The sequence below is a fragment of the Protomyctophum parallelum genome, assembly GCF_964188405.1.
Source record: "Protomyctophum parallelum genome assembly, chromosome: 14".
Classification (NCBI taxonomy): domain Eukaryota; kingdom Metazoa; phylum Chordata; class Actinopteri; order Myctophiformes; family Myctophidae; genus Protomyctophum; species Protomyctophum parallelum.
The window spans coordinates 24,746,557-24,771,316 of NC_139709.1; the positions used below are offsets into that span (position 1 = coordinate 24,746,557).

Below are 24,760 nucleotides of genomic sequence, written 5' to 3' on the forward strand. Positions count from 1 at the left end.
CACATACGAGATTATTTTCACGAGTTTTATTATTAAATTATATCACATTATAAGCGCGATAATAGCAATTAACTAATTTGCAGTTTATGCTAATTCCATTAAGCTCTCTCTCAGTTAGCTACCATAATGCTTCATGCATGCGGATTTGGGAGCATTTATCAGTCATGATATTCATTAACTCTTGTTTGATTAATCATTAAGTTAAACGTGAATAGATTAAAATGCGTATGCATAAGCCTCGATATGCCTAGATACAGACGAAACTTTGGCATGCTGCGCCTTTTTAATTAATTAATGTAATTAATTAACAAATGTAATATAGAGAATAGAGAATAGTAAAAGTATAAGCCTTCCCGAGCCATGCTTGCCAATCAGGCCGAGGTCTCATCGAGGCTTATGGTATGACCCGACCGGGGATTAAACCCTTTCAATTTACCTGCACAGGCATTACAAAGTCACTGTCGATTTTGCGATATCAGAATAAATATCTACATCCAGTAAAATAATAGGCCAAAGCAATTATAGTGAACAATGTATGCATGGAAAGCCCAGCTATTTTGCTCAATTGGCCAATATGCCTATAACTAATTAAGTGCCTGGCAGATTATTATTATGATTACATATTTATTTTTCTTGACATTTACCTCTTCCACATGCCAGAGCACCTCGGTCGGTCTGCAACAGGTATCAAAAGGCTCTTTCCAGCCAAACAGTAGCTGACTATGTGGTGAATTGACGCCCCCTTTTCAGCACACATCGACCCATTCTACACCGAATCGCCGCTTGGCACGGTCCTAATGTTCAGCCCCGGCTTAAGAAAAAAGGGAAATAAAACCTGTCAGACAGTAAAATGGTTGTCCCCTTTAAAGCCTTGCCAAACTCGCGGCGGAGACTGACAAGATAGCCAGAGTATTTCAATCTCCCCAATACGGCTGTCCCTTCCGCTTGGCTGGTACCGGACCAAAGGATGTTTAGAAAGTTTTCTCTCTCTTTGTAAATGCGACTTCGCATACAAAACCCCAGCAAGCCCACAATGGCATTTTAGGTGCGCCATACTACAATGATACTACTGTTTTAAGTGACTAAAAGTCCCTTCTTCTTTAGAGTGGAATTGTAAACGTTGAATTGTTGCCCGCCCCTCCTTGCGAAGTAGATGAAGTTGCTGCTTCATTGACTGGCCAGCATTTGACTTTCTAATCGCTGTAATAAGATGACATGCTCTTGTTGGAGGCTTACAGCGCCGGTGCACTGTGCACACTGCAAGGTCTCGACTCCCCAACCAGAAGGGGGGAAATCGTATAGGCCTAATCTATGATGTTTTAAACTATACTCTCCTATAATAGTGTATAGCCTAGCCTAACATATGACGCCATAGGTTATGAAAAAAAAAGAAGTAATTGTATTTATGCGTTGCCTAATACATTGAAACAGAATCTGTCACTATTACATTTAAGGTATAGTATATATGCCTATATATATAGGCCTAATTAAAATGCAATAGCAAAAGTCGCCTAAAACAATTACCGAAATATCAAACTGGATCTAATAAACATAGTCCTATACCCCTTATACTATACCTCATATAGTAGCCTACCATTAACAAATATTTTAAAGTCCAGAAAATGCACAAAAATCCAGAAGTGCCAAGCAAGCAAACTTAGCAAAGCGCAGAAGCCGTTTGGACGATTGACGAGCCCAAAGTGAGTATAGGCTATATGACTTTTCGGGTTGAGGGGCATACGGTGGCATAATATATGGTGGCTGTGCATTTATTGTCATCTCTCTAGGGGCTGACAGACTGACGTAGGGACGTGCACGCCAAAACAAGGGGACACATGTTGTTGGAGGGATGCCGCTATACCACGGGAAAATGTGGCCTGCAAGCACCTGGTCGCATTCAACAGTCTCATATAGCCTGCAGCCTGTGCGTCCACATGCAGACCCCCAGCCTGTGCGTCCACATGCAGACCCCCAGCGTCCAGACAATGCTTTTCGCCATAATGCTGCACGTTCAGGCTGCAGACACTTCCAGCTGATTCTTCTTTTTTTTGCTATACATGTTTGTTTTGATTAGCATCAATTTGCATATTTTATGCGATGATATTTATTGGTCGGCTATTAAGAGTCCATAGCCTTTAACTCGTTCATTATGGCCTTTTGATCAGAGCCCAGAAATTATGGAATCACCAAATAAATAAGAATGGCTATTATAGTTATATCTATATAAGTTGACTAAATTAATGACCAATACGTTTTCAATTTATTTATTTTTGTGTATCAGTTAACACATGCATATCACTGCATATCATAATATTTGAACTCTTGGACAAACCCAACTTTAAAGAGCCAAAATAGCCTACACTTAATTACACTTTAAGTGTATTAACTATATAGATCTTATCATTATTCTGGGAATGATAATGAATGCTTATTACAGACTATCTGTGTTGTTAATTGGTTTATAAATCGATCGAGTAAAAAAAAGCATGAATCTGTTTTAAATTATCAAAAGATTTTATTTGTAAATTGCATATAAATTAAATCATTGTACAATATAAAAATAGTTTTTTTCCTCTTCATATCAATTGCTATTAAATTAAAACATATTACAAAATTGCATGACAGACAAATTAAATACACATTTTCTACATGATTGCCAGTTGCCAGAAATACAAAAATAAAGACTGATGTCATAAATATGTACAAAAAACCGTTCAATCACATCATTATCAACAACGTGTGCATTTTTATACAATGTGCTTTCATAATATCACAACATTCACATCAAGTATATCGTCACATTTATAAAATGTGCATCGTTAAAAAAATAAAACATCCCGTTTCAAACTGAAGTGCTGCAATATTAAAGTATTTTAAAGTTCTCTTTTTTATATATTTCAGGCCACCAAGCCGAAGGGGGGCTCATTCTCGATGTTGGTGAGGGAGGAGGACTTTATGTTGTGCACTTTGCGGGGGTCTTCGGGGGTCCAGACCTTCGCGGTCCGGATAATGTTCTGGTCCCGCAGCTGCTTCTCGTCCGTCCACGACAGCGAGTGTCCGGCCAGGGGAGGCAGGCCGTAGTCGGGGTCACTGGGAGACGGAGATCCTGGAAAGAGAGAGAGAAAATTGGTCAATTAAGAAGAAGTAAAAAACAATGTGACAAAAGACCGCAAGTGGGGGCAGTTTTTATTTTTTATTGTGGGGAAAGTATATTTTACTTAAGAAAAAGTATATCAATATGTAAAAATAATTCAATCTTTTGAAAATAGCAGATCTACCAGCTCACAATGCGCCGCGGTGGGACGCATGTGAGCTTGTAGATCAGCTGTTTTCAAATGGCCGAAAATGTATAGGGTTGAAGTGGTTCATCGATATAAGGGAAGGTGAACTTACTTGTCCCCCTGTGGCAGATGATGACCTTCTTGGGCTGCGCGTGCGCCTCGCTCGCGCTGCTCCGGATGGGCATGTCCGACTGCACGAGCTCCGCGAGGAAGTTGATGTAGCCGATGGCCAGGCGCAGCGTGTCCACCTTGGACAGCCGCTTCTCGTAGGGCAGCGTGGGGATGTGCGAGCGCAGACCCTCGAACGCGTCGTTGATGCTCTGCATCCGCCGCCTCTCGCGCACGTTGGCCGCCTGCCGCAGATGCTGCATCTCCGTATCGGACCGCATGCGCCGCCTGCGCTTCAGGAGGTGGTGGTTGTGGTGGAGGTGGTGGTGGTGCCGACCAGGCGACAGCTCCCCGTCCGGCGTGATGCTGTCGGCGCAGCCGTAGGAGAAGGTGGAGGAGGAGGAGGAGGAGAAGGAAAAGCTTCCCAGGTCGTAGTCTCCGTCGTGATGAGGCGCCGTTCTCCCGCCGCAGCCGTCCTCTTTGTAATAGTCTTGGAGGTGGCTGGCCAGGAACTCCACGTCCTCGTCCAGAAAGTCGTCCGTGTCCATGGGACCGTCGCCTCTGGAGGACTGGTCGGTGAAAAACTCGTCGTCATCGAAATAAGGCGGGGAGGAGAAAGAGTCCAGGCCAGAGAAAGGGTCCAAGACGCTGACACTGTCCATCTTTTTGTCCCGCACGCACGTCTCCCTTTTGATTATCCTCCCGAGGAACAATAAGAGTGACCAGCCGTGTTGTTTTCTCGATTCTGTTGTGTCTTTTCTTTTTGGACGGTCAACACTTTAGTTTTAAATTGACTGGCCGGCACGCGAGGTTCCTTTATAGCGACATCCATAGTCGCGTGCCGTTCGCCGAGAGCGCCAACCAATCAGAGCTCAGTCCGCGAGGCGCACCTCTAGATAATCCTCGGACTCGGAGGATCACGCCCCCTCTCCACCACAGCTTTCTCTCTCAATCGTTTTAATACCAATTTAACATTAGCAAAGCTTATTGCATTTAGTGCCTAATTGGCTATTCATTTTTATGTAATTTAATGTTTTACGTTGTTTCAAAATTAATAAAATGTACACAAAGATAGTCCTATACGAAAAATGGACCACAGACATTTACGCATAACTCTTGCAATTAAGGCTTAATGCAGGCATAAGGGCAGGCTATTTAATCTGGATGACGCTTTTAGCTATATGGTTTCTATTGACAATTGGCCAGATTTTAAAAACCTCATTGGTGTAATATTAAGGTAACATTTTGCATAATACACTGCTGACAATCTGGTCAGTGTTAACGAAATAGTAAAATATGCTGCAACATGCAGGGCACAATGATGAAGACTGTTATTAGCCTATAGACAGCTAGTGCAAATGTCTGTTTCAGATTAAAAACATATCTTTCTCAATACATGCACCCTGTTTTAATAAGTGCTGCAGCACAGTATAATTTACCACCTTAACCACTATCCAGAACAATGCTTTGTATACATGCAGCAGCGCATGCATGGGTGAGTGCTGTCACTACGCCGGTCCTTGACAATAAAGTACCTGTTTGTGTCAATAGACCACTGGTCTGCAAGCAGGTTACCGAGACTGAGGAGATAGGAGACCGGCCCCCTCACCACCACCATAAATACACGCACAATTTTCAGGTGGATGATAATAATTATTTTCATACATCTGTGTGACTTTATATTTTACATTATAAGAACGAGATACTTTTTTAATGTTGAAATTATATGTGATATGGGCTTCCCCGACTCAATCTGCTGCCTGCAAGTTCAAGAAAAACGAGAAAATACACGTAACTTTAGGGTAATTTTTTTTCTTCCGCAGAACGAAAAATAGTATACTGTATGATCACGTCAATAAATGCATATAATCTTACATGCAAGCTGTTGAATTAATGTTTGTAACAAAAATACATATCACTGCACATCAATACATCAACATACGTATGCAGTGCATGCTTGTCTTCAAAACAAATCTATCATATAACATGCAGATCATGCAAGTCGGCTATACTTTTAGATTTTCTATACTTTATACCATTAGGCCAACCCTGAGGCAAATATTGTAGCCTACCTTTTGCACATACTTTAGTTATACTGTCACTCTGCAAAACAAATTACGGACGGCGGTAAGCCCCCTTTTATAGTATTCAAAAATAGAAGCTCCCTTTTTTTGTCTTGAAAACAATTGGTAGCTATACACTTTTACTTTCGTAGTTCTTTTCATGCCATTTGTATACTCAAGTACAATTTCTAATAGGACTGTGTAGGAATAGTATATTGTGGTTTATACTTTAAGTAAACAATCAGGCTATATACTTCTTCCACTGATTGCAGTCCACACGGTTCCACAGTCCAAATCACGCTCACGGGTTCATCTTCTGCACAAGAGAACCCATATTTTCAAGTCATTTGTTTGGCGCATAAGTGGGCCCGCACTTCACTATAGTGCCATAAATGGACGCACCAGTAAAGTGGTCGACGGGCCACTCGTGACAGCCACTATAACGTTTTTATTGGGGAGAACTGGTTGACAAATAAAAGCCCAGCGGTGGCCCCCGGGGGCCCGCGCCATGCGCACTGACACGTCGCGCGACAAATGAACGCACCGCCCGGTACCTGAACATGCAAACCAGGACCCCAACTGGTCTGGGAGTCGGTGTAAGTACGCATGTGTTCACTCCTTTCATATGGGGACACAGGGAGGGGGGGGGGGGCACTTTGTTTGCCTGTGAGAAAAGGTCTTTCTTTCAAACGCACGGTGTGTGTGTGTGTGTGTGTGTGTGTGTGTGTGTGTGTGTGTGGCGAGATGGCAAGCTGCAGCACGGCGCACGGCCGTGGGAAGAAGGCCACTTGTGCCAGTCAATGCAACTTGTCGCGTTATAAATGAGGGGGCTTCTGGTGGTACCGCGACCGCTGTTCTGTTCTCCTTTATGCCCCCCCCCCCCCCCCCCCCCCCCCACACACACACACACACTACTCAGACACACACACCTGATTTATGAGCGCGCGCGCGCGTGCTCACAGCGCGCACACGGCACGCGTATAGGGAGGAGACGTCGTCTTCCGCACATAGTCGTCGCCGGGGTTCCGTCCATTCATGAGCTCGACGCTATATAGTGAATTCACAATTTGTGGTTTCAAATCATTATTCAAACAATTTACATATTGTTGGGGTTTTTTTAAGCGACCACTCCACTGGTATACCTGCATGGGCAGGTGACTGCATGGTCCCTATATATAAAAAGGGCCGTCTCATTAATTCGCCGATTCTTCCCCTCTCTAATATGACGGGGTGTGACGGTGCATTCATCCATTGAGCGCTGTGACATGCGCCCGCTGGCCTGGACATGCTGCAGAGCGGGGAGTTGCATGGGAATGGCAACACACGGTCCACTCCCCGAATCACGGCCACGGCGGACGCTGCACACCCACTAAATGAGACGTCATAGCGTGACGGGGTCACGGTGCATATTTAAACAAGTTGGGTTTGCACCCTTTTCATATCAAGGTCTGTTATTTATTTATTCGGCGTTTGAGCCACGGAGGACAGACATGGTATAAAGTATAGGCCTACCTGTTTGTGTCAATAGATACGATTTTTGGATAAGCTTTTTGTCCACAATTCCAGGCTGATGTTGGCATCATTGGGAGAGACAGGCAACAAATGACAATTCTTAGTTGTGCAGACCGCACCTCTTGTCAATTTGAATATGATAATGCAGATGTTAAACAATAATTTAACTCTCTCGCGTAAAAATGAAACCAAATGGACCCATTGCGTGCATTTTGTTTCAGTGTTAAAAGTCTAATAAGGGTCCATTTGGTTACCATATAACTCTCCTTCATTTAGCTGGGTACAACCTGGAATCCCCTCAAGGCAGGACCACTGCACGGTTGACAAACATGCACCGACTGCATTAAAACATGGTAATAGCATTGGTAACAGTGCAGGTGCAATAATACTTTTATATTTGTTTTTCTGAAATGTTCAATAGTTTCGCAGACTTTAAATGTCATGAGCTTTTGGTATAGATAAAAACGGAAAGGAAATGTGAAAAGTGAACTTATGCAGCTAAATGTGTCGCATTAGCCAGAGATAATCCCCCACAGCGGTGATCCAGCACTAATCCATGTAATCTGCGCCACAACAAGGGATTATAGCAGATTGGATAACTCAGATACAAATTACATGGATTATATATAATTTTAACATGGAACATGTTAGAGAATAAACACTTTCTTAAGTGAACTAGACAAATGGACAGTTTTGTCTATAGCCTTGAAAATGAAAAACACCTGTTGATTTCCTGCAGGCTATAGGCCTATAGATTAGATAGCATGCTTTGTCATTCATTCATTCAGTGAGAAACAAACATTTCTCAGTCTAACAATTAGCCAAAACTATAAAGCCCCCTTTCCATCAAATATGCAAATGCATAAGCGCATAACGTCTATCATGAACGACGCAAATCCGCCAACAAACCGAGGCGCACGGCCGGTTTTGTGTCGCACTTTAATGACAACATTATACACGCGTTTTTCCATTCAACATTTTGGTGACCTGTTACCTGAAAGACTCAACGGGGGCGAAAACGTCCAATGACGAATGAGGTCACGCGCCTGCGCGCGCGTGCACACGCGCGCGCACACACACACACACACACACACACACACACTGACACACACACACACACACACACACACACACACACACACACACACACACACACACACACACACGCAGTGTTAAAGTCATGGGAATCCGACCACATGCGCGCGGGACACGGCTATAAAGAGAGGAAAGGGTCTAATGAATGCAAACACATGTTGAAATCATCCTTTTCTGTTTCATTAACCAATTGTTCCTTCTCCATGTTGTTGTATAGACTATAGCCGCTCTGAAAAGTTGAAAGGGGCAGACCAGACCAGAGCATGCATTGATGGAATTGGTGGAAACAGCCACTGGAAAGGAAAAAGGCCTATTCTAATTTGCTCTAGCCTACAGTAAAATTGTCCATTCATTGTCAATGGGAATGTGTAGGACAAACGTACACAGTACACTGCCGATTTGCTCAGACACATAACGTAAATTCTCCATTCATTGTCAATGGGAATGTAATGTTTGTGTATGGCGAAAATTGTACTCTTACATAACAGCCTTGGGTCTGGTAGTCCACAAAATGTTACATGAATGTAAACAAACAGAGGCTAAAAATAGTCTGTCAGTTCTCTCCAACCACAAGTTCCTTCCCCACCCAGTCTCTCTTCCTCCCACCCACCCATCTATTTGTGCATTCGTTGAATGTCTTCCTTTCGATTCACGTCACTCCGCGAAATTTATTTGGATAAATGATTGTGACGTTGCGGCGGTGCAAAAGCAATCCATTTGATGTCATTAGCCTACAGAACGTCCATTCTCCATCGCTGTAACAGGTTGTCCTGCGTGTTGAATGTGAGCACAGCCTGCGTGACAGAGACTTGAATGAGAAATCCATTAATCTAAATAAAATCAAGCGACGCCGGCGTTTCCCATGACATTGAGAGATAGATGCACATATCGTGAAAGTGAACGAGTCCACTTTCAGTCCGGTTTTCAAACCAAATTGGATTAGCCAGTCCACACACAGCATAATCCATCGGTGTTGTGTATTATTATGTCAGGGTAAAATTGAGTTGCATAAACTCCATAAAAGATGATTTGTAATTCGATTTGATCACTGCAGAAATCCTTAAGCCCCCCACCCCCCACACACACAAGCACACATTTAAGAATTTTGAATGCTTTGTTATTGGAAACTAGAAACTACTTTCTACACATATAAATGGCTTCCCTGTGTGAGGCTGTCTGGTTATGGTCTAATTCCACTAAACTAAATAGGCTAAGAGAGAGAAATTAACACTGGATTTGGGGTGGGGTAATTAATTGAATGTACTGTTCATATGCTGGGGGAGGGGGGGGGGGGTTATGGACACTGGCCTGGGGCTGTTTACGGCTGGAGGGGAGATTTAAAAGAGATTAGCGGTTTTACAAGTCCCATAACAACCCGCTCAGAGACTGTCTGGACTGCAACATGCCTTTTCAGTGTTTTTCTCACACACAATTACAATTATTAAGGGTCCATTTGGAACCTCAAACTCAAGGAAGCCTCAGGATCCCCCTGGCTCCTGCCCTGGACCCCACTTTGAGATAGATATTGTGAAAATAGCAGATCTACAAGCTTACAACACAGATCGGCAATTTTCATGATTGTTTCTTATATTATTTAACAATTTGACCAATGTTTTGACTGACTGCAGTTCTTGGCCTTTGATTACTTTCGTTTGTTTTAAAAGTCTGTCATTGGGTGCCCAAAATGATATGTGGTCCCCCCTGTGGGTCCAGACCCCTTTTAATACTCTGGTCCAGACCCACAGGTTGAAACCAGTGGCCAATTATGAGAACGTGAGCTTATTGATTTGACAGGGAGGTGCAGGAGGTATGGTCACAATATGACATGATTTACTACAAGCCCAAATAAATGCCAAGTTTATAATATTCGGTCTAGTCTCATGGCCTTTTGGGTTTCATTGTGTGAGCTCACACAGTTAAATATTTGCTGAGTTTATTCACTCACTTGGTGACGCCCAAAAGGCCTAAAACATATTTCCCAATAATAGGCCAACATCTAATCCAAAATAATTGTCCATTTGGCTTACTTGATGTCGAGATGTGGTTGATTGAAGATCCATGTCTGACCTCTGCCGTTTGGGGGATGAATTGATATTTTGATCCTGACGACTCGAGTGAAATGCAGCCAGGTAAGTTAGTTAACATCATGTAGCCTTAGCCTACAATACAAAATAAAGTTCGATGAGCAGGCTATGGAGGACTAAAATAACACACGCAAAACATAGCATTAGAATAAAAAAATAAACGTTAGTTTAAAAAGTGCGAAAGGACAGAAAGAAAAACAACCTGACAGCAACACACTGTGACCTGAGTCAACTCTGACCCCGGAAATGGTTGCGTCATTTCCTATAGGCAATTTTGTTTCCCTCGGAGTCAAACTTGCAACACATTCTAATTTATTTGAAAACAAAATACAAAAAATATAGCTTAGGCCTATATGCAGGGAAGATGCAATGTCATTAAATAACTTTCAAATAATAGGCTGCCTATGGTGGGCCGCCCACACATAGCTTTTATAAACTGTTTTAAATACAATAATATTAATAATAATAGCCTAAAGCACCGTATCTGTCGTGTTGGCCTGATCGAACTAGGTTATTCCGTGTCATTGCCATTGGTGACAATAAACCTATAAATGTTCATGTCATGCATGTTCATGTCGTGAGCACAGACTATATGATGATCAGTGGCCATTCCTATTCTTCTTTTCGTCCTGTAATTTACAGCTAGCAACTGATTTCAGTTCACCAATAGGCTAATATTTGTTCAAGGTGCGCGCGCACACACGCACGCACGCACAAATAATTCTGGGACGGTGTGGTACCGTCTCACCGCTGATAACGTTGTCGCCATCTTGTGGTTAGAGAAGAGAACACATTCATATTCAGAGTTTATGATGTGATCCAAACAGGACCCTATCTCTATGTGAGGCCCAATGAAGATGTTCTCTCTCCAACATAGAGCATTTTAGCCTAACCTAAAACTAATAGCTCAAATTGTTTCCTGGTTACAGGTCACCTACTGTAAGTGCTAAATGGAGAAGAAGCCAGTTTCTATAGCCTCTTAATCCCACCAGTCATATTTGTGACCACATTTCTAGAAGCTTTGGACAAGAAATTCAAGAGCGTGCACGCACGCGCGCACACACACACACACACACACACACACACACACACACACACACACACACACACACACACACACACAGTAAATGTATGTATGCATGAAGAATTTGTATAATGTGGATAACGTAGGCGAGTGGAATGTTTTATTAGGAAGTCATTATTAGGAATGACTTTTCTTTTAATTATTTTGTGTCCTCTTGGATATTTCAAAATGAAGGAGCAAAAACAGTTGGAGGATATTCTTTTATTTTGTGTTGATCATCAGGTAGGGACGTATAATCTGTTCTATACAGTACAACAGTAGATCAGTGGAGCATGATAAGACTACTTCAACATAATCTCAAACAGTAAAAAAAAAAAGCAGAAACAAAAATCAATAAATAATTCAACTAATCAATAAATAACAATATACAGTAAATAGCATAAGTTAAATACAAGTGTTTAAAACTCAAATATAGATTCATAAGTACTATTGTGCCTGCATGCGTCGTGAAACATCCTCAACCATTTTGCTGTATACCAACACAAGAGAGCAGTTTCAAGTAGAGGTTAATGCAGAATGACTAAATGACGCTACTTGACCAGAATTGAAGAAAGGCCCAGAACACAGAAACCAGGGACGTTAGGAAGCACTTTATAAAGCCCACGCACGCACACACGCACACACGCACACACACACACACACACACACACACACACACACACACACACACACACACACACACACACACACACACACACACACACACACACACACACACACACACACACACACACACACACACACACACACACACACACACACACACACACACACACACACACACACACACACACACACACACACACACACACACACACACACACACATGCTATGGCTGACCAGGACCAAGACCCTGGTTTTATGGACTACATTTCCCATCTTTTCCTGAGAAAAAACAAACCAAAAAACAACACAAGAAAAGGAAAACACAGATCCAGCTCAAGAAACAACACAATTTGTCAGAGTGAGTTCCAGCATTATTCTGCACGTACAGTAACTCGCTGTCACAGCTCCCTGTCTTTGGCCCTCTATCTATACAAGTTCACTGACTGAAGATGAGAAAGTGAAACCCAAAATATTTTTTTAATTTTGATCATCTTTTGTAAACTACTGTATAAACTAGAACAGAGGAATATATTCAATTGTCCAATTTTATAGAAATCTTTTAACTACATATAAATTCATAGCCTCTCTCTCTCTCTCTCTCTCACACACACACACACACACTATACATACTCCCTATGCGTATCCCTATGCACACATTTAAGTCGTGTCATGACATGCGACCACATATAATAGCAACCAAAACACATTATGGCACAAAATGTCTGACTCTGACATTGCACTTAACTGTCTGTCCTCAACCTGTGACGTTAAATAAGCCCAGACTGCCGACCAGCATTCACAACTCTGAAAAGGTCTGTGAAATGTGTATTTGGTGATGATGAAATCATAACTAAAGACGGCCTAATTCATCCCATAGTCTGTTGGAGGGGGGGGGGGGTACAGTGATTAAAACTAGTCCATGTACTTTACACCCATGATGATGCCATAATCTGCTTTACTGCTTCTTCCATCAACAGATGGTTGTAGAATCCACTAAAAGTTGCTACTGGAACAATAGAAGTACAAAGCAGTTGAAAGAAGTTGTTATTTCATGGCACCTTTCCTTAATGGTGAGATAATGTCACAAACAGCTATGGCTCACTATCATTGTCATCATCGATACATCACAATTATCAGCATTTTCACTCTCGTTGACTTTGTCATCCTTATTTAAACAGGTATCCAGCTCCCATACAAAGTTAAGACACATGCACGCACGCACGCCACGCACACTCGTGCACACACACACACACACACACACACACACACACACACACACACACACACACACACACACACACACACACACACACACACACACACACACACACACTCATGCTCGCACACACGAAAGGAATGTACAATATCTTTCTTCCAATAAACCACGTCATCAAAGAATATTCTCCAATAGTCAATGATTGTTTATATTAACACTCTCCATAGTTGTCTCATGAATCCTTACTGTTGACAAAGTCTGTGTCCAGAGAAAGGAATGGCAGTTGAGAGTCACCAGACTAAATGAAGTGGACATTGTACAGAGGTGCAGTGGTCAGATGATCTTACAAGGTTGGTCATTGCACAGTGGTGCAGTGGTCAGATGATCTTACATGGCTGGGCATTGCACAGTGGTGCAGTGGTCAGGTGATCTTACATGGTTGTAACAATTTAGATCAGTGTTTCTTAAAATGTTCTGGATCAGGAGGACCCATTTGAAAATCTCGGCTCATCCATCAGACCACTTAAGTGATCAGATGGATGATAATTCGTCCAGGTTTTCATTAATTAGCCATTATTTGGGGTCCTCCTCACAGCACACCAGTGGGCCCCAGGCCTGAGAAACCCTGATTTAGATATTTGGAGTGTTATTTATCTGTTCCACAGGGTTGTAATTTCACAGAGAGGGGTACAACTGCACAACTGCACACACCACAGCTACTGTGTGGTGTGTGCATGTCGTTTGTCAGTGATAAACAACAATAGGTTTGCTTTCACAAAAACGACTTGGTCGTATGATCCCTCCGCCCACCAGTGTGCTCTGATACCTTACGGAAATCAGACCCAGAATGGGAAACGTGACGTCTTTCTGAGTTGCCAAGTTCTAGTCTTCTAATGCAGTGGTTCACAAACGTGGTCCTAAGCACGCTGGGCAAGACTACGCGGTATCGGCAGGAGTAGCGGGAGGAAATACATCTGATGGATGTTCCCGCCCAACACTTCGCTGATACTTATCTGCGAAGACAAAAGCCTGGTCACAACCTAAGGAGAGTCCTTAGGTTGTGACCAGGCTTTTGTCTTTGCCGATAAGTAAGGCTGGGACCGAGGCTAGGTCCTAAGGCAGCCCATGTACTGCACAGGTTTATAATCTGATCAGGTGATCCAGGTTTATAGTTCCTGTTTGGACAGCAGAATGACACAATGCAAATGCACTTAACCACTCTCTATAATTAGTAAACTCAGTCGTAGTTGACATTAATGGGGTCGGCTCTGCACTTGAGCTGATCATTTTTCCCTCTACACCAAATCGTCAAAAATAGCCAATCTACAATATCACAATGTATTGCATTGCGATGTGTATTGAGCTTGTAGATTGGCTATTTTTGGCACTTGTTTCGCACAGAATAGGAACAATAGAAGTGTGATAGAAAACCAGCAGTGAGGTAAGTTCCTGAGGAACCAGCTTTAGCATCGCAAGGCATCGTTTTACAAGTAAGTTCAAGCAACAGTAATGGATCCATGGTGATATTGTTGAGGGCTGATACTGTTTTGAGGAGAGCCAGCCATGGCTGCTGAATTGTCAAGGCATCAAACACTGTTTCTCTTGAAGGTATTTCATGTTCTGGGATCAGTCAAACACAGAGTGGTGCTAAAGCAATGTCCAGCACCGTCCGTGGATTCTCTCATTTGGTGTTGGTTTGGATAACATGTTACTCTTCATTCCCCTAAGGCTTTCCATGACAGCAGAGAAACTGTTTCTCTCTAGCTAACATGTAGATCTGAGATTGATAACATAAAGAGACAGAAATCAAACCGAACAAAATGACAGTACTTCCTAATTGCACATTGTACACCTGGATAAAAGATAAACTCACACTAAGATTCATCTGGGAATTCCAGTCCAGAAAAAAAGTAGTAATGTTTCCTTTTACCCGACAGTGATGTTTCACTAGGAGTAGGCTATACAACGCATGAAGAGGAACATGCTGCTATTCTATATACTGTAGTTTCTTTCCCTGCTCAACAGGCACCCTGACCAACCTGTAGGAGTCGCTATAGTGCAACAACAGAGACCACCCAAAACGGGCTTCCCTTCGGTGAGCACGGCCAATTGTTCTATGTTATGGATTTCAAACCTCTATAGTAGTCTCTACAGTTGTGGGCAGGAACTTTACCCGTAAATCACTGAAGATCATTCTTTGTAGAAACTGACTCAAGAAGGTCACAGTCAAGTTCTACTTCAATCAAAGTCAATTCTAACTGAATTAAAACATACTTATGGGCAATCTGTCTGCTGTCTGCTCCCTCTTTCTTTACTTTACTACCAATATAATTAAATAATCTTGAAAGGAAAAAGAAAAACCTCAACAAATAACAAGAGTAATTGCTTCCATGGTATACGTCAATTCTGTGAATTTCAACTTGCTTCAAAGCAAAAGGAATGCACTGCACACCAAGTACCACACTGTGTGTTGTACGCAATCCCAACAAACGTTGCCACGTTTTTGGTGAATATTGCTTATGCATAAACGTACCCTGTTTCTCAGCCGAATCATTCTTAACCCTTGTGGAAAAAGTGACTCCGTAAAGGTAGAAAGTACTAACCAAGCAAGGGAGAAAACCCAGGTGATCCATGCTTAGGTTCGGTCCAAAGTATCCAAAGAAACTCATTCCCAAACATTATTTAGACATCAACCTTCGTATGTGGCTTATTTTCTTTTTCTTTTTTGTAACATCAACACTATAATTTCTATGTTCAACGCTGTGGAATCACCACGATGGCTTCCTATATATTACAGTTAAAAGTGATCAAACTCTGTCCATCCTCCTCTTCAAAGAGAGCTGAATAATCTGTGCAGGGTTCATCTTCCACAAAAGGACGGGGAGGGAGGGAGGGAGAGAGGCAGAGGAAGATAGAAGAGAAGAGACAGTAGCCACCATCTCTCATGGGAAAATGGAAAACAAGAGAGCGTTTTTATATTATAGCCCGCGTCTATCCTGCAGTGTTCATATATGGCCACAAGACCTGAAGAAATGCCTGGTATGCCTGGAGTGTGTGTGTGTGTGTGTGTGTGTGTGTGTGTGTGTGTGTGTGTGTGTGTGTGTGTGTGTGTGTGTGTGTGTGTGTGCGCCTATGTGCGTGTGTGTGTGTGTGTGGATAAGCCCTCTGTCTACATGTGAGCTTGGTTCGCTGTGGCTGGCGGGCTCTCATAGCCTCGTCTGAGCCTCGGGGATGTAGATTTCGATGCTGTCGGCGCTCTCCGTCGCCGAGTTCTGCCGCACGGACGCTGCGCGCTTGGCGGCCATCAGACGCTTGCGCGCTTCTTGCCGCTGCTTCTCAGAGCTCTCCAGAGACCAGTCCCGGGCCAACGGGGGGTGGTGGTGGGGGGCCTTAGGGGGTTTCTTTGGCACCGCGGGCGGGAGACGCCTCTCCTGGTGAGCGTCGGATGGGAGGGGAGGGGAGGGAGTGAGGGGGAGAGCGTTTCAGGAAAAACACAAGACAAGAGTGGTGTTTGTGGGTGTGTGTGCGGTTCCGTTCATCACTGTATGTACAGTGTGTTTGCCTTTTTAATTGATGGCATTGATGCAGGAGTAGAGGTTTGGCTTCTTCCAGTAGCGCATGCATGCATACATGTCACGCACTGCACATGTGTGTGAGTGCGTGTTAAGAGGAAGAGGAGTCCATGTCAAATATAGTCAGTAGTTCTTAGCGTGCATACATGTGCTTTATAGTACAGCTATATATGTGTCTTTATTACATATCAAGTGTGTCATTGGGAGTGAATGAGGGGAGGTGAGGAGAACACCTCACTCCAGAACACACTCATCAGACCGCATTTTGACCGGTCTGTTTTCACACAACCACAAATCAACTTTTCAAAGGTTCTTTTGAACAGAACAGAGAAAAAGCGCACATGGCGAGACGACAGCAGAGGAACGACGGTAGGGAGGTAGGTAGGAAGGAAGGAAGGAAGGAAGGATGGATGGATGGAAGGAACAGACAGATGGAAGGATAGACAAACAGATGGAAGGACAGACAAGCGCAATGTGTCTATGATGGCCACGAGGTGCTGTTTGGTGCGTGGCTGATTGCATGGGCCCTCACTGTCGACACACGAACACAGCACAAGAAAGACCACAACAAGAAAGACAACAAAGACAAACAGATAAAGCACATGAGGAAGCCGTCAGAAAATCAAATTTCACAACAATGCGCAGCCATGTCGGAGATCCACTGTTGAGTGAGCCTGAAGCCTGACTTATACTATATATGTGCTGGTTACCCGTGACAAAAATAGCCGATCTACAAGCTGCTAACGTGCCACATCATGATGTGAGGTTGTAGGTCGGCTGTTTTCTGTGCGGGACACCCTCGTATACCAGATCAGTGGCCTTAAGGTTATACCTCGGGGGTTCAATCCCTGGCAGAGACAATGACATACAACACTATAAAGTATGCCTCCCTGCTTAACAATCAGCATCAAGGGTTTGACTGGGGGTAAGTCTCTGCAACATTATGAGCATAATTTCCAAGAGGTATAGTTGTACATCAAGCTGCCTCATGCTATCCAAACAGAAGACAGACTCCTGTGACTCGGGAACCATTGCTTCCCCTTGCTACTTACTTACACCACTGTATGACCAAGTATAAATCGAGTTCCAGGCAGAAAACAAAATACTGTACATAGTTTAATTAAAATACATTGTGTACATAAACAAAGCCTAATGTTGTGCTGCACTGTAGTTTTGCAAAGCCCACATCTCAAGTGTCTCCAGCATCCAGACTTGAAAATCCATATTTTTGCTGACTTCTGACCACTGAGATAAGCTGCTGTCTCCCCTTTGTGACTAAATATAATTGAACTGTTCAAATTAGTCTTTTGTGTAAAGTAAGTGATCCAAATATTTTCACATATTATATGGTATCAAAAGTGCATCGATTTGAGTATACACCGAAAGCCTTTAAAACATGCCCCCCACAAATGATGCAACAACCACTTTCAAGCCAATAAGAAGGCGACACATCTCAAACAACTTCCTCATAGAAGTGTACTAAATCCAAATGTAATTAATGTAAATCGGTATTTGAAACCAATTGTATTCAAATGTTTTGCCTGGCTCTCCAGCAGTGGCATGGCAGCAGTAAATGCTCGTTCATTTACTAATATTACCAGTAGAAAGCATGACGCAGCAGAATTATTCTCAGGGACTTTTCAGGGTTGTCTAGATATGTTCTACAGGATATTTCACAGTGATAGAACTTAAAAAATAAATCAGGTCTTGTTCGGGCCGAGTAGTAACTAAGCCACCAGCACTGGCATCTTTGTGAGATGAGTTTGAGTTCATTTTACTGTTAGCTCTCTCCACCATACTGCCTTGTTTATCAGAAGAGCCTTCGGAATCTTACTTTTGGGAACTAGAAATTTCTTCAAAATGCAACATACCACAATAAAATAAAAACACCGAAATGAAACAAGAGGTATATGTCACATCCCTCTTAATTATTAAGAATGTCCCATCATCTCTCAGAACTGCACTAATAATCTTTTGAATGGACTATATGCACACAGAATAACTCTTCCTATTTCTGGGCCGCTTCCCAACTTCCTGTGTTGCCGATGATACTAACTAAGGCTCTGTTCCATTTAGTGTGCAGTGGTTCTCAAACGTTTTAATTTCAAGGACATAACTCTGAGAGTGTACAAATGGAACCAAATGGACGGTCAATTTTGGTTCCATAGTTACACACCCATAAAAGGGGCCATTTGGAACCCACTCAAGGACACTTTGAGACCCACTGGTGTAACAGAGTGTTTCCTGTGAGCCAACACGCACAATAGCAGCACCCTGACTCTGTTTGACCAGAATGAAACAGAGCCTTCATTAGTACCAGCGGTAACACCACAAGTTCTGTCCAAAATGGCGTATGTGCATAAAGCCCATTGGAAAAGGGGAAGGAAGTAAACGTGGAGGTTCATGGCTGAGGAATTCACTCTGGTAGAATGTTTGTCCCACAGACAAAAGCAACGTGTTGCCAGACAGTTAGAACAACAGCAATGCTTGATCAGCCATGCAGATGAAAACGACACCGCGAGTCAGATCACTCAATGTGAAGGACTTATTATGTGCACCGCAAAACCTTGAATCTCCATTGTCTCTGTATTTTCCAGTACTATATTGATAGCTGGCATCGTACGCAAATATTTGTACAAATCTCTACACCCTCCAGGACCAAGAAACACAATAGGGACCAGACTGGTCTGCAGAAGACACTGATAATGTGAATTCACGTGACCGGGATGGTTTACCAGCCTATCCTGGTGAGTCTTCCAATTAGAATAGTTATTACAAAAGCTCAACCTTAATCACAATGTTCCTTACTGGGTCATAAGAATGTCTCGTCTGACCAATTGTGTTGTCAGATAAAACAGCAATGCATGGAAATGTATCTAAAAATCCTCAGACTTCTTGGAGATCCAAGCTTTTGTCAGGCTAATGTAAACATGTTGCAAGGCATAGCCCTGATACGACTGTGTGTTTGTGTGTGCGTGCGTGCGTGTCAGTGGTACCACACTGGACCAAAGCCTGCACACACAGCTGTGTCTCTCTGTCTAGAATAGATGCGTAACTCAACAGTAGGCAACCACCACATTATGTATGACCGTCACAAAGATAGTTAGCCTCTCTGACAGGAGAGGAGGAGAGGGAAGTGGACAAGAGAGACAGACAGACAAACAGACACACAGACACACAGAATGTAGATACAGACAGACTAGCCAATGTTTTTATTATGATATTATGTATCACATTATTCAAGGTATGATGTATCACACGTTGTTCTAAATTAAATAGGGGAATCATTGCAATAAACACTGATGTTTTTTTTAAATAAATATAATGATGTAGGACGGTAGAGACTTGTCGACCCAGTGGCATTCAATTAGATTTCTAGACGTGATTTCGGAATAACACATGAGGCCCAGGCAATCCATTTATTTGCTTAAGTCTAATAAATGAAAATGACCAAATCAGCATCTTTATTTATGTGTTGAAGCAGACAGAGTAACACACTGCAACTATACTGTAACAAAATGTCAATTTCATAATTACTATTAAATCGTTGATTCGTTACACACACACACACACACACACACACACACACACACACACACACACACACACACACACAGACAGACAGACAGACAGACAGACAGACAGACAGACAGACAGACAGACAGACAGACAGACAGACAGACAGACAGACAGACAGGGGGGTCCGGGCTGCGGTGCGTACCTTTCTCTCGGGGGGGTCCAGGGGTCTCCAGTTGTTGGCGCGCAGCTGGTGCAGCTCGTCGAACTTGAGGCTGATGTTCTCGATGGAGAGCTGCAGCATGTCCCAGAAGCCTGCCAGGTCGGACGCCACGGGCCTGGGGTGGGCCTGAGGGTTCTGAGGACAGGCATGGTGGGGGTGAAAAGAATACTCACGTTTGTTCTTGTTCCCCCAGAATAAGCATATTTTGAGATGGGGGTCCGTGGCCAAATACAGATCATTTTGGGGATCCTTGACATGAAAAAGATTGCCACCTGGTGGCGGGAGAAGGTAGTTAAGCCCTGCCAGTGCCAGGGCATTTGCCCTATATTTAGGTAGTTTCATTTCCGCTTTACCGGCATGGAGACCGCCATTAGCTCACGCTGTTTACCTTTCGCAAGAAACATTAACATGTCGGGAGCGATGTCGTACAAAAAAAAGACAACTAAAATGGACGTTACATATTCTGACTTGAAAGAATCTTGATGAAACTAGGGATATGCCAGAGTTCACATTGTTAACAGAGATATAGCGAGAGGCCTGTTGACACTCACCAAGTTGTCTTCACACAGGTCTTTGAACTGCTGGAACTTCTGAGACATCAGAAGCTGGGCACTTCCCACCGCACTCCGGATCTTCCCCAGGACTGCAAAGCACATCAAAACCTTTGAGCACGTCAAGAACAGTCAAAGAACAACTTGGACGTTAATTAGCACTTTGGTTGTCTCGTATGGGCGAGCACAGTGGGTGACACTTTAAAGTGATGGTACAATGTAGAACCGGGCATTTTGCAGCATGATTATGCAGGCCTACTTGTCTCAGTGCAACAGGCTCAATAGTGTCATGATAGTTCATATTCTATGTGTGTATACTAGTACACACACACACACACACACACACACACACACACACACACACACACACACACACACACACACACACACACACACACACACACACACACACACACACACACACAGACATACTGTCATCGGGCAGGTCATTTTCCTGTTGGTCCAACTCCATCTGCTGACACCAGCCTTCCATTCTGTCTGTCTCCGCCTGCAGCAGCTTGAGGAACCAGCGTCCATCTCTCTGGCACACTGACCGCTGCACCACCTGCCATCACCACGCACGCACACACACACACGCACACACACGCACACGCACACACACGCACACGCACACACACAAACACAAACACAAACACCACTACATTAATAGCCTACAATTATGCATATTCTAAATTGGTTTCATGCCATTTTCGATACTGAGGTGATACATACAACAGTCATAAAACATTTGGTTAAAATACTGCTGCTGATGGTTAAGATGGGTTGAATGCAGATCAATCTAGCAAAGTCTGCCATGTAAAACACATGTACCTCTGTATGCTTTTATTTAACGTTTATTAATATAGGCAAGAACCCCATGGGTTTCCTTCATCACCGGCACTTATTTCTGTGCCTTTTAATAACGTTACTTTGTATAGACCCCCCAGAAAAATGTAATTATGTGATCACAACGCATAATTTACAGCATAATGAATTGCATTTTTATAGCGCTTTTCCAAGTGCTCAAAGCGCTTTACAATGGTTCATTTATTCATACATTATGCAGATTAAGCAGGGGTAAATCTTTTTCGAAACTTCCCACATTTGTCACAACATAAATCACATAAAAACCTGCATATTTCATCGCAAAATCAAGGATTCTAGCCTACACGATCAAGGATTTTTGCCTGCGGTTTTCTGGAGGGTCTATTTGTAGCTGATTTTATTGTGCGAATACATTTAAAACAAAAAAAATTACAAAACAAAAAACTACCTCCAGGATGGCAGATGGGTTGAAGGCGGGGGCGGGCTCCAGGGAGTCGTCCTCGGTCACGCTGTCTATCCAGGGGTCGGGCGGCGGCAGGATGGACGGGTCGAAGCCCACGTCGTCGTAGTCGTCGGAGGTGCAGGCGTGGTAGTGGTTCCCCGAGCCCTGGATGCTGACGGTGGAGGAGGCGGCGTCGCGCAGCGAGTACTGCAGCGACACCGAGCCCGACGGCGACAACGGGAGCTCAAAGTCCGTGTCCGGAGAGTCCATAGGCGTGTCCAGCACGTCTGGCAGGTCCAGGTCCGCCTGTCGACCCCGTTATACAAAGCATCTGTGTTTAAACCACTTTAACCATTATTGTATTACTTTCGATATTCCAAAAATAGCAGATTTACGAGTTCATAGTGCATCTTAGATAGAATTTGATACAGACTTATAGCATGTTATGTAGACAGCACTATAATTGCATTGTATGTAGTCATAGCATAGTCATAGTCATAGTCATAGTACATAGCATAGTATAGTATATATGTATTGTTTATATGTATAGTTTCATTATATAGATATTCCACTGTTACGTTCTTAGTTTACGCATGTTTCATGATAAATGCTTTTTATGTGATGTATTCCCATGCTTTTTTGTTCTTGCTTAAAGGAGAATTCCATGCTAGAATGCTTTCTTGTTACGTCCCCACCAAAGAGGTCCAGGTGTTATTTTGTGTAAAAGCTCCTTATTGGCTATTTCCCTTACCATAATTAATTGCATTGAATTGAATGGAAATTGAATGGGGCTATGGGGTGTTGGGCTAATTCGCTTATTTCCATCGCTCAAAATTATATATTTTTTGTATATATCCTCTCTTCATAATGTAAATAATATCCCAAGCGGCACAGTTTACTACTTATTTCGATGGAAATAAGCGAATTAGCACAACACCCCATTCAATTGGAAATAGCCAATAAGGAGCTTTTGCACAACAAAACACCTGGACCTCTTTGGTGGGGACGTAACGACTACAAAGAAAGGTAAGAAAGGTAAGAAAGCCTTCTAGCATGGAATTCTCCTTTAATGTAAATCGCTCTGGATTAAGAGCGTCTGCTAAATGCCTAAATTGTAAATTGTAATCACTCCATGCTATGAGCTTGTATATCTGCTATTTTTGTCAATTCTGGAACATTTGTGCAAATCTTTGAATATCTGGGGGTCGCTGGAACAATATATTTTGAGATTGGGGTCGGTGGCCAAATACAGTTTGGGGGTCCTTGACAGTTTGAGCACCACTGAAGGTTTTCAGACAACTGTTTAACAGACATTTGTAGAATTGGCCTCAGGTCATAATGGGTTTATACAAGTTCACGTTTATCGCAAAATGCAGCAGTAAAGTTTAGCAAGCTTCTGAGTGAAATAATAGTGGATATAGTTTACCTGTACTGCTGCTGTGACACTGTTGGAGCGCTGGAAGCGTCGGTACCTGGCCACGATGGAGACACAAACACAGCAATAAGTACCAGAGAGCAAGTAGTGGAAAGATACTCTTACTTAAGAAAAAGTATATCAATACTGCAATGAAGAAATACTCTGTTGAAAGGAAACGTCTGGATTCAAAATTGACTTGAGAAAAAGTTTCAAATATATGAAATGTATAAGAGAAATCTTTTGAAAATAGCAGATCTACAAGCTCACAGTGTGTCGCGATTGGCTAAGTACAACTACATACTATATTTTTTCGTTTTTCTTTTAGGTTTTATGGCTTCAATTACACCCACACAACCTGAACTTTGAACATTCAGTGGATTGTCTGGTGTTTTCTCTCAGTGTTCTTAAGCCTTTTGAGCTGCAATGAAAGCAGTCAAAATCCCTCAACAGTGACAACATCCCTCACAGTCCACAGGCAAATCAGAGCACTTGTTAGAGCCAGAAAACCCCAGACCACAGTAAATGTACTGAATGTTAAAAGTTCAGGTTTTTTGGGTGCTATTGAGCTCAGAAAACAAAAAAACGAATAAATATATATTTTACAAAAACGTTTTTTTATGTCACGATTAAGCAAAAGTACTTTACACCACTGCTTCCAATACCCCTGCAAGCTGTTTATTGTAGGATTCCATGCAGTCTATTTCAGGCTGTATTGTTTAGAATGATGTATACGTGTACATTATGCTTGGTTGGTAAAGGCTTTTCTCCCTCTGTTGTATCTTCATCTATCAAAAGGAATATCACCTGAAGAGAGGCTGAATGTGCATTGAAAAAAGCACGCCTGCCTGTTACTATTCTTTATTTCTGAAATGTTCAGGTCAGAACGCTCAGCAAACAGCCGAGGACGTATAACTGTGAGAGTGTCGTTTTGATCCTTTTCTATGGTCTGACCCGTAGCTGCTCCCCTATCCGCCCGAGAGAAGCCATTTCACTGAATACACCCTCAATATTTGGAAGGCTGTCTGCAGTGAATGGCTCTCCACAGAGATGAGCGTGGGAGGCAGAGAAAGATGAAGACAACCAGAGGGAGACAGAGAGAGAGAGGGAGTCTGATGGAGAGAGAAAGAGATGTATGGGGGAAGGGAGAGATAAATACACACACGCA

General features: G+C 42.9%; 2 protein-coding genes across 2 annotated transcripts in view; both read right to left on the bottom strand.

Annotated features, from left to right (window-relative positions):
* Positions 1–2,897: 2,897 nt before the first annotated feature.
* On the bottom strand, positions 2,898–4,051 carry ptf1a (pancreas associated transcription factor 1a; the record flags this gene model as incomplete). The annotated part of the gene is made up of 2 exons (XM_083781341.1): positions 2,898–3,106; positions 3,394–4,051. The coding sequence occupies 2 exons, from the start codon at positions 4,049–4,051 to the stop codon at positions 2,898–2,900; spliced, it is 867 nt and encodes a 288-aa protein (XP_083637467.1).
* Positions 4,052–16,255: 12,204 nt separating this feature from the next.
* The window catches only part of dlgap1a (discs, large homolog-associated protein 1a), a gene marked incomplete at both ends in the record, with an annotated part of 62,805 nt that continues 54,300 nt past the window's right edge, over positions 16,256–24,760 (bottom strand). Inside the window, 6 exons of the mRNA XM_083782692.1 lie at positions 16,256–16,480; positions 20,343–20,495; positions 20,912–21,003; positions 21,344–21,476; positions 22,185–22,484; positions 23,605–23,650. Of these exons, the coding sequence (XP_083638818.1) occupies positions 16,256–16,480; positions 20,343–20,495; positions 20,912–21,003; positions 21,344–21,476; positions 22,185–22,484; positions 23,605–23,650 (949 nt within the window). The remainder of the gene's footprint in view (positions 16,481–20,342; positions 20,496–20,911; positions 21,004–21,343; positions 21,477–22,184; positions 22,485–23,604; positions 23,651–24,760) is intronic.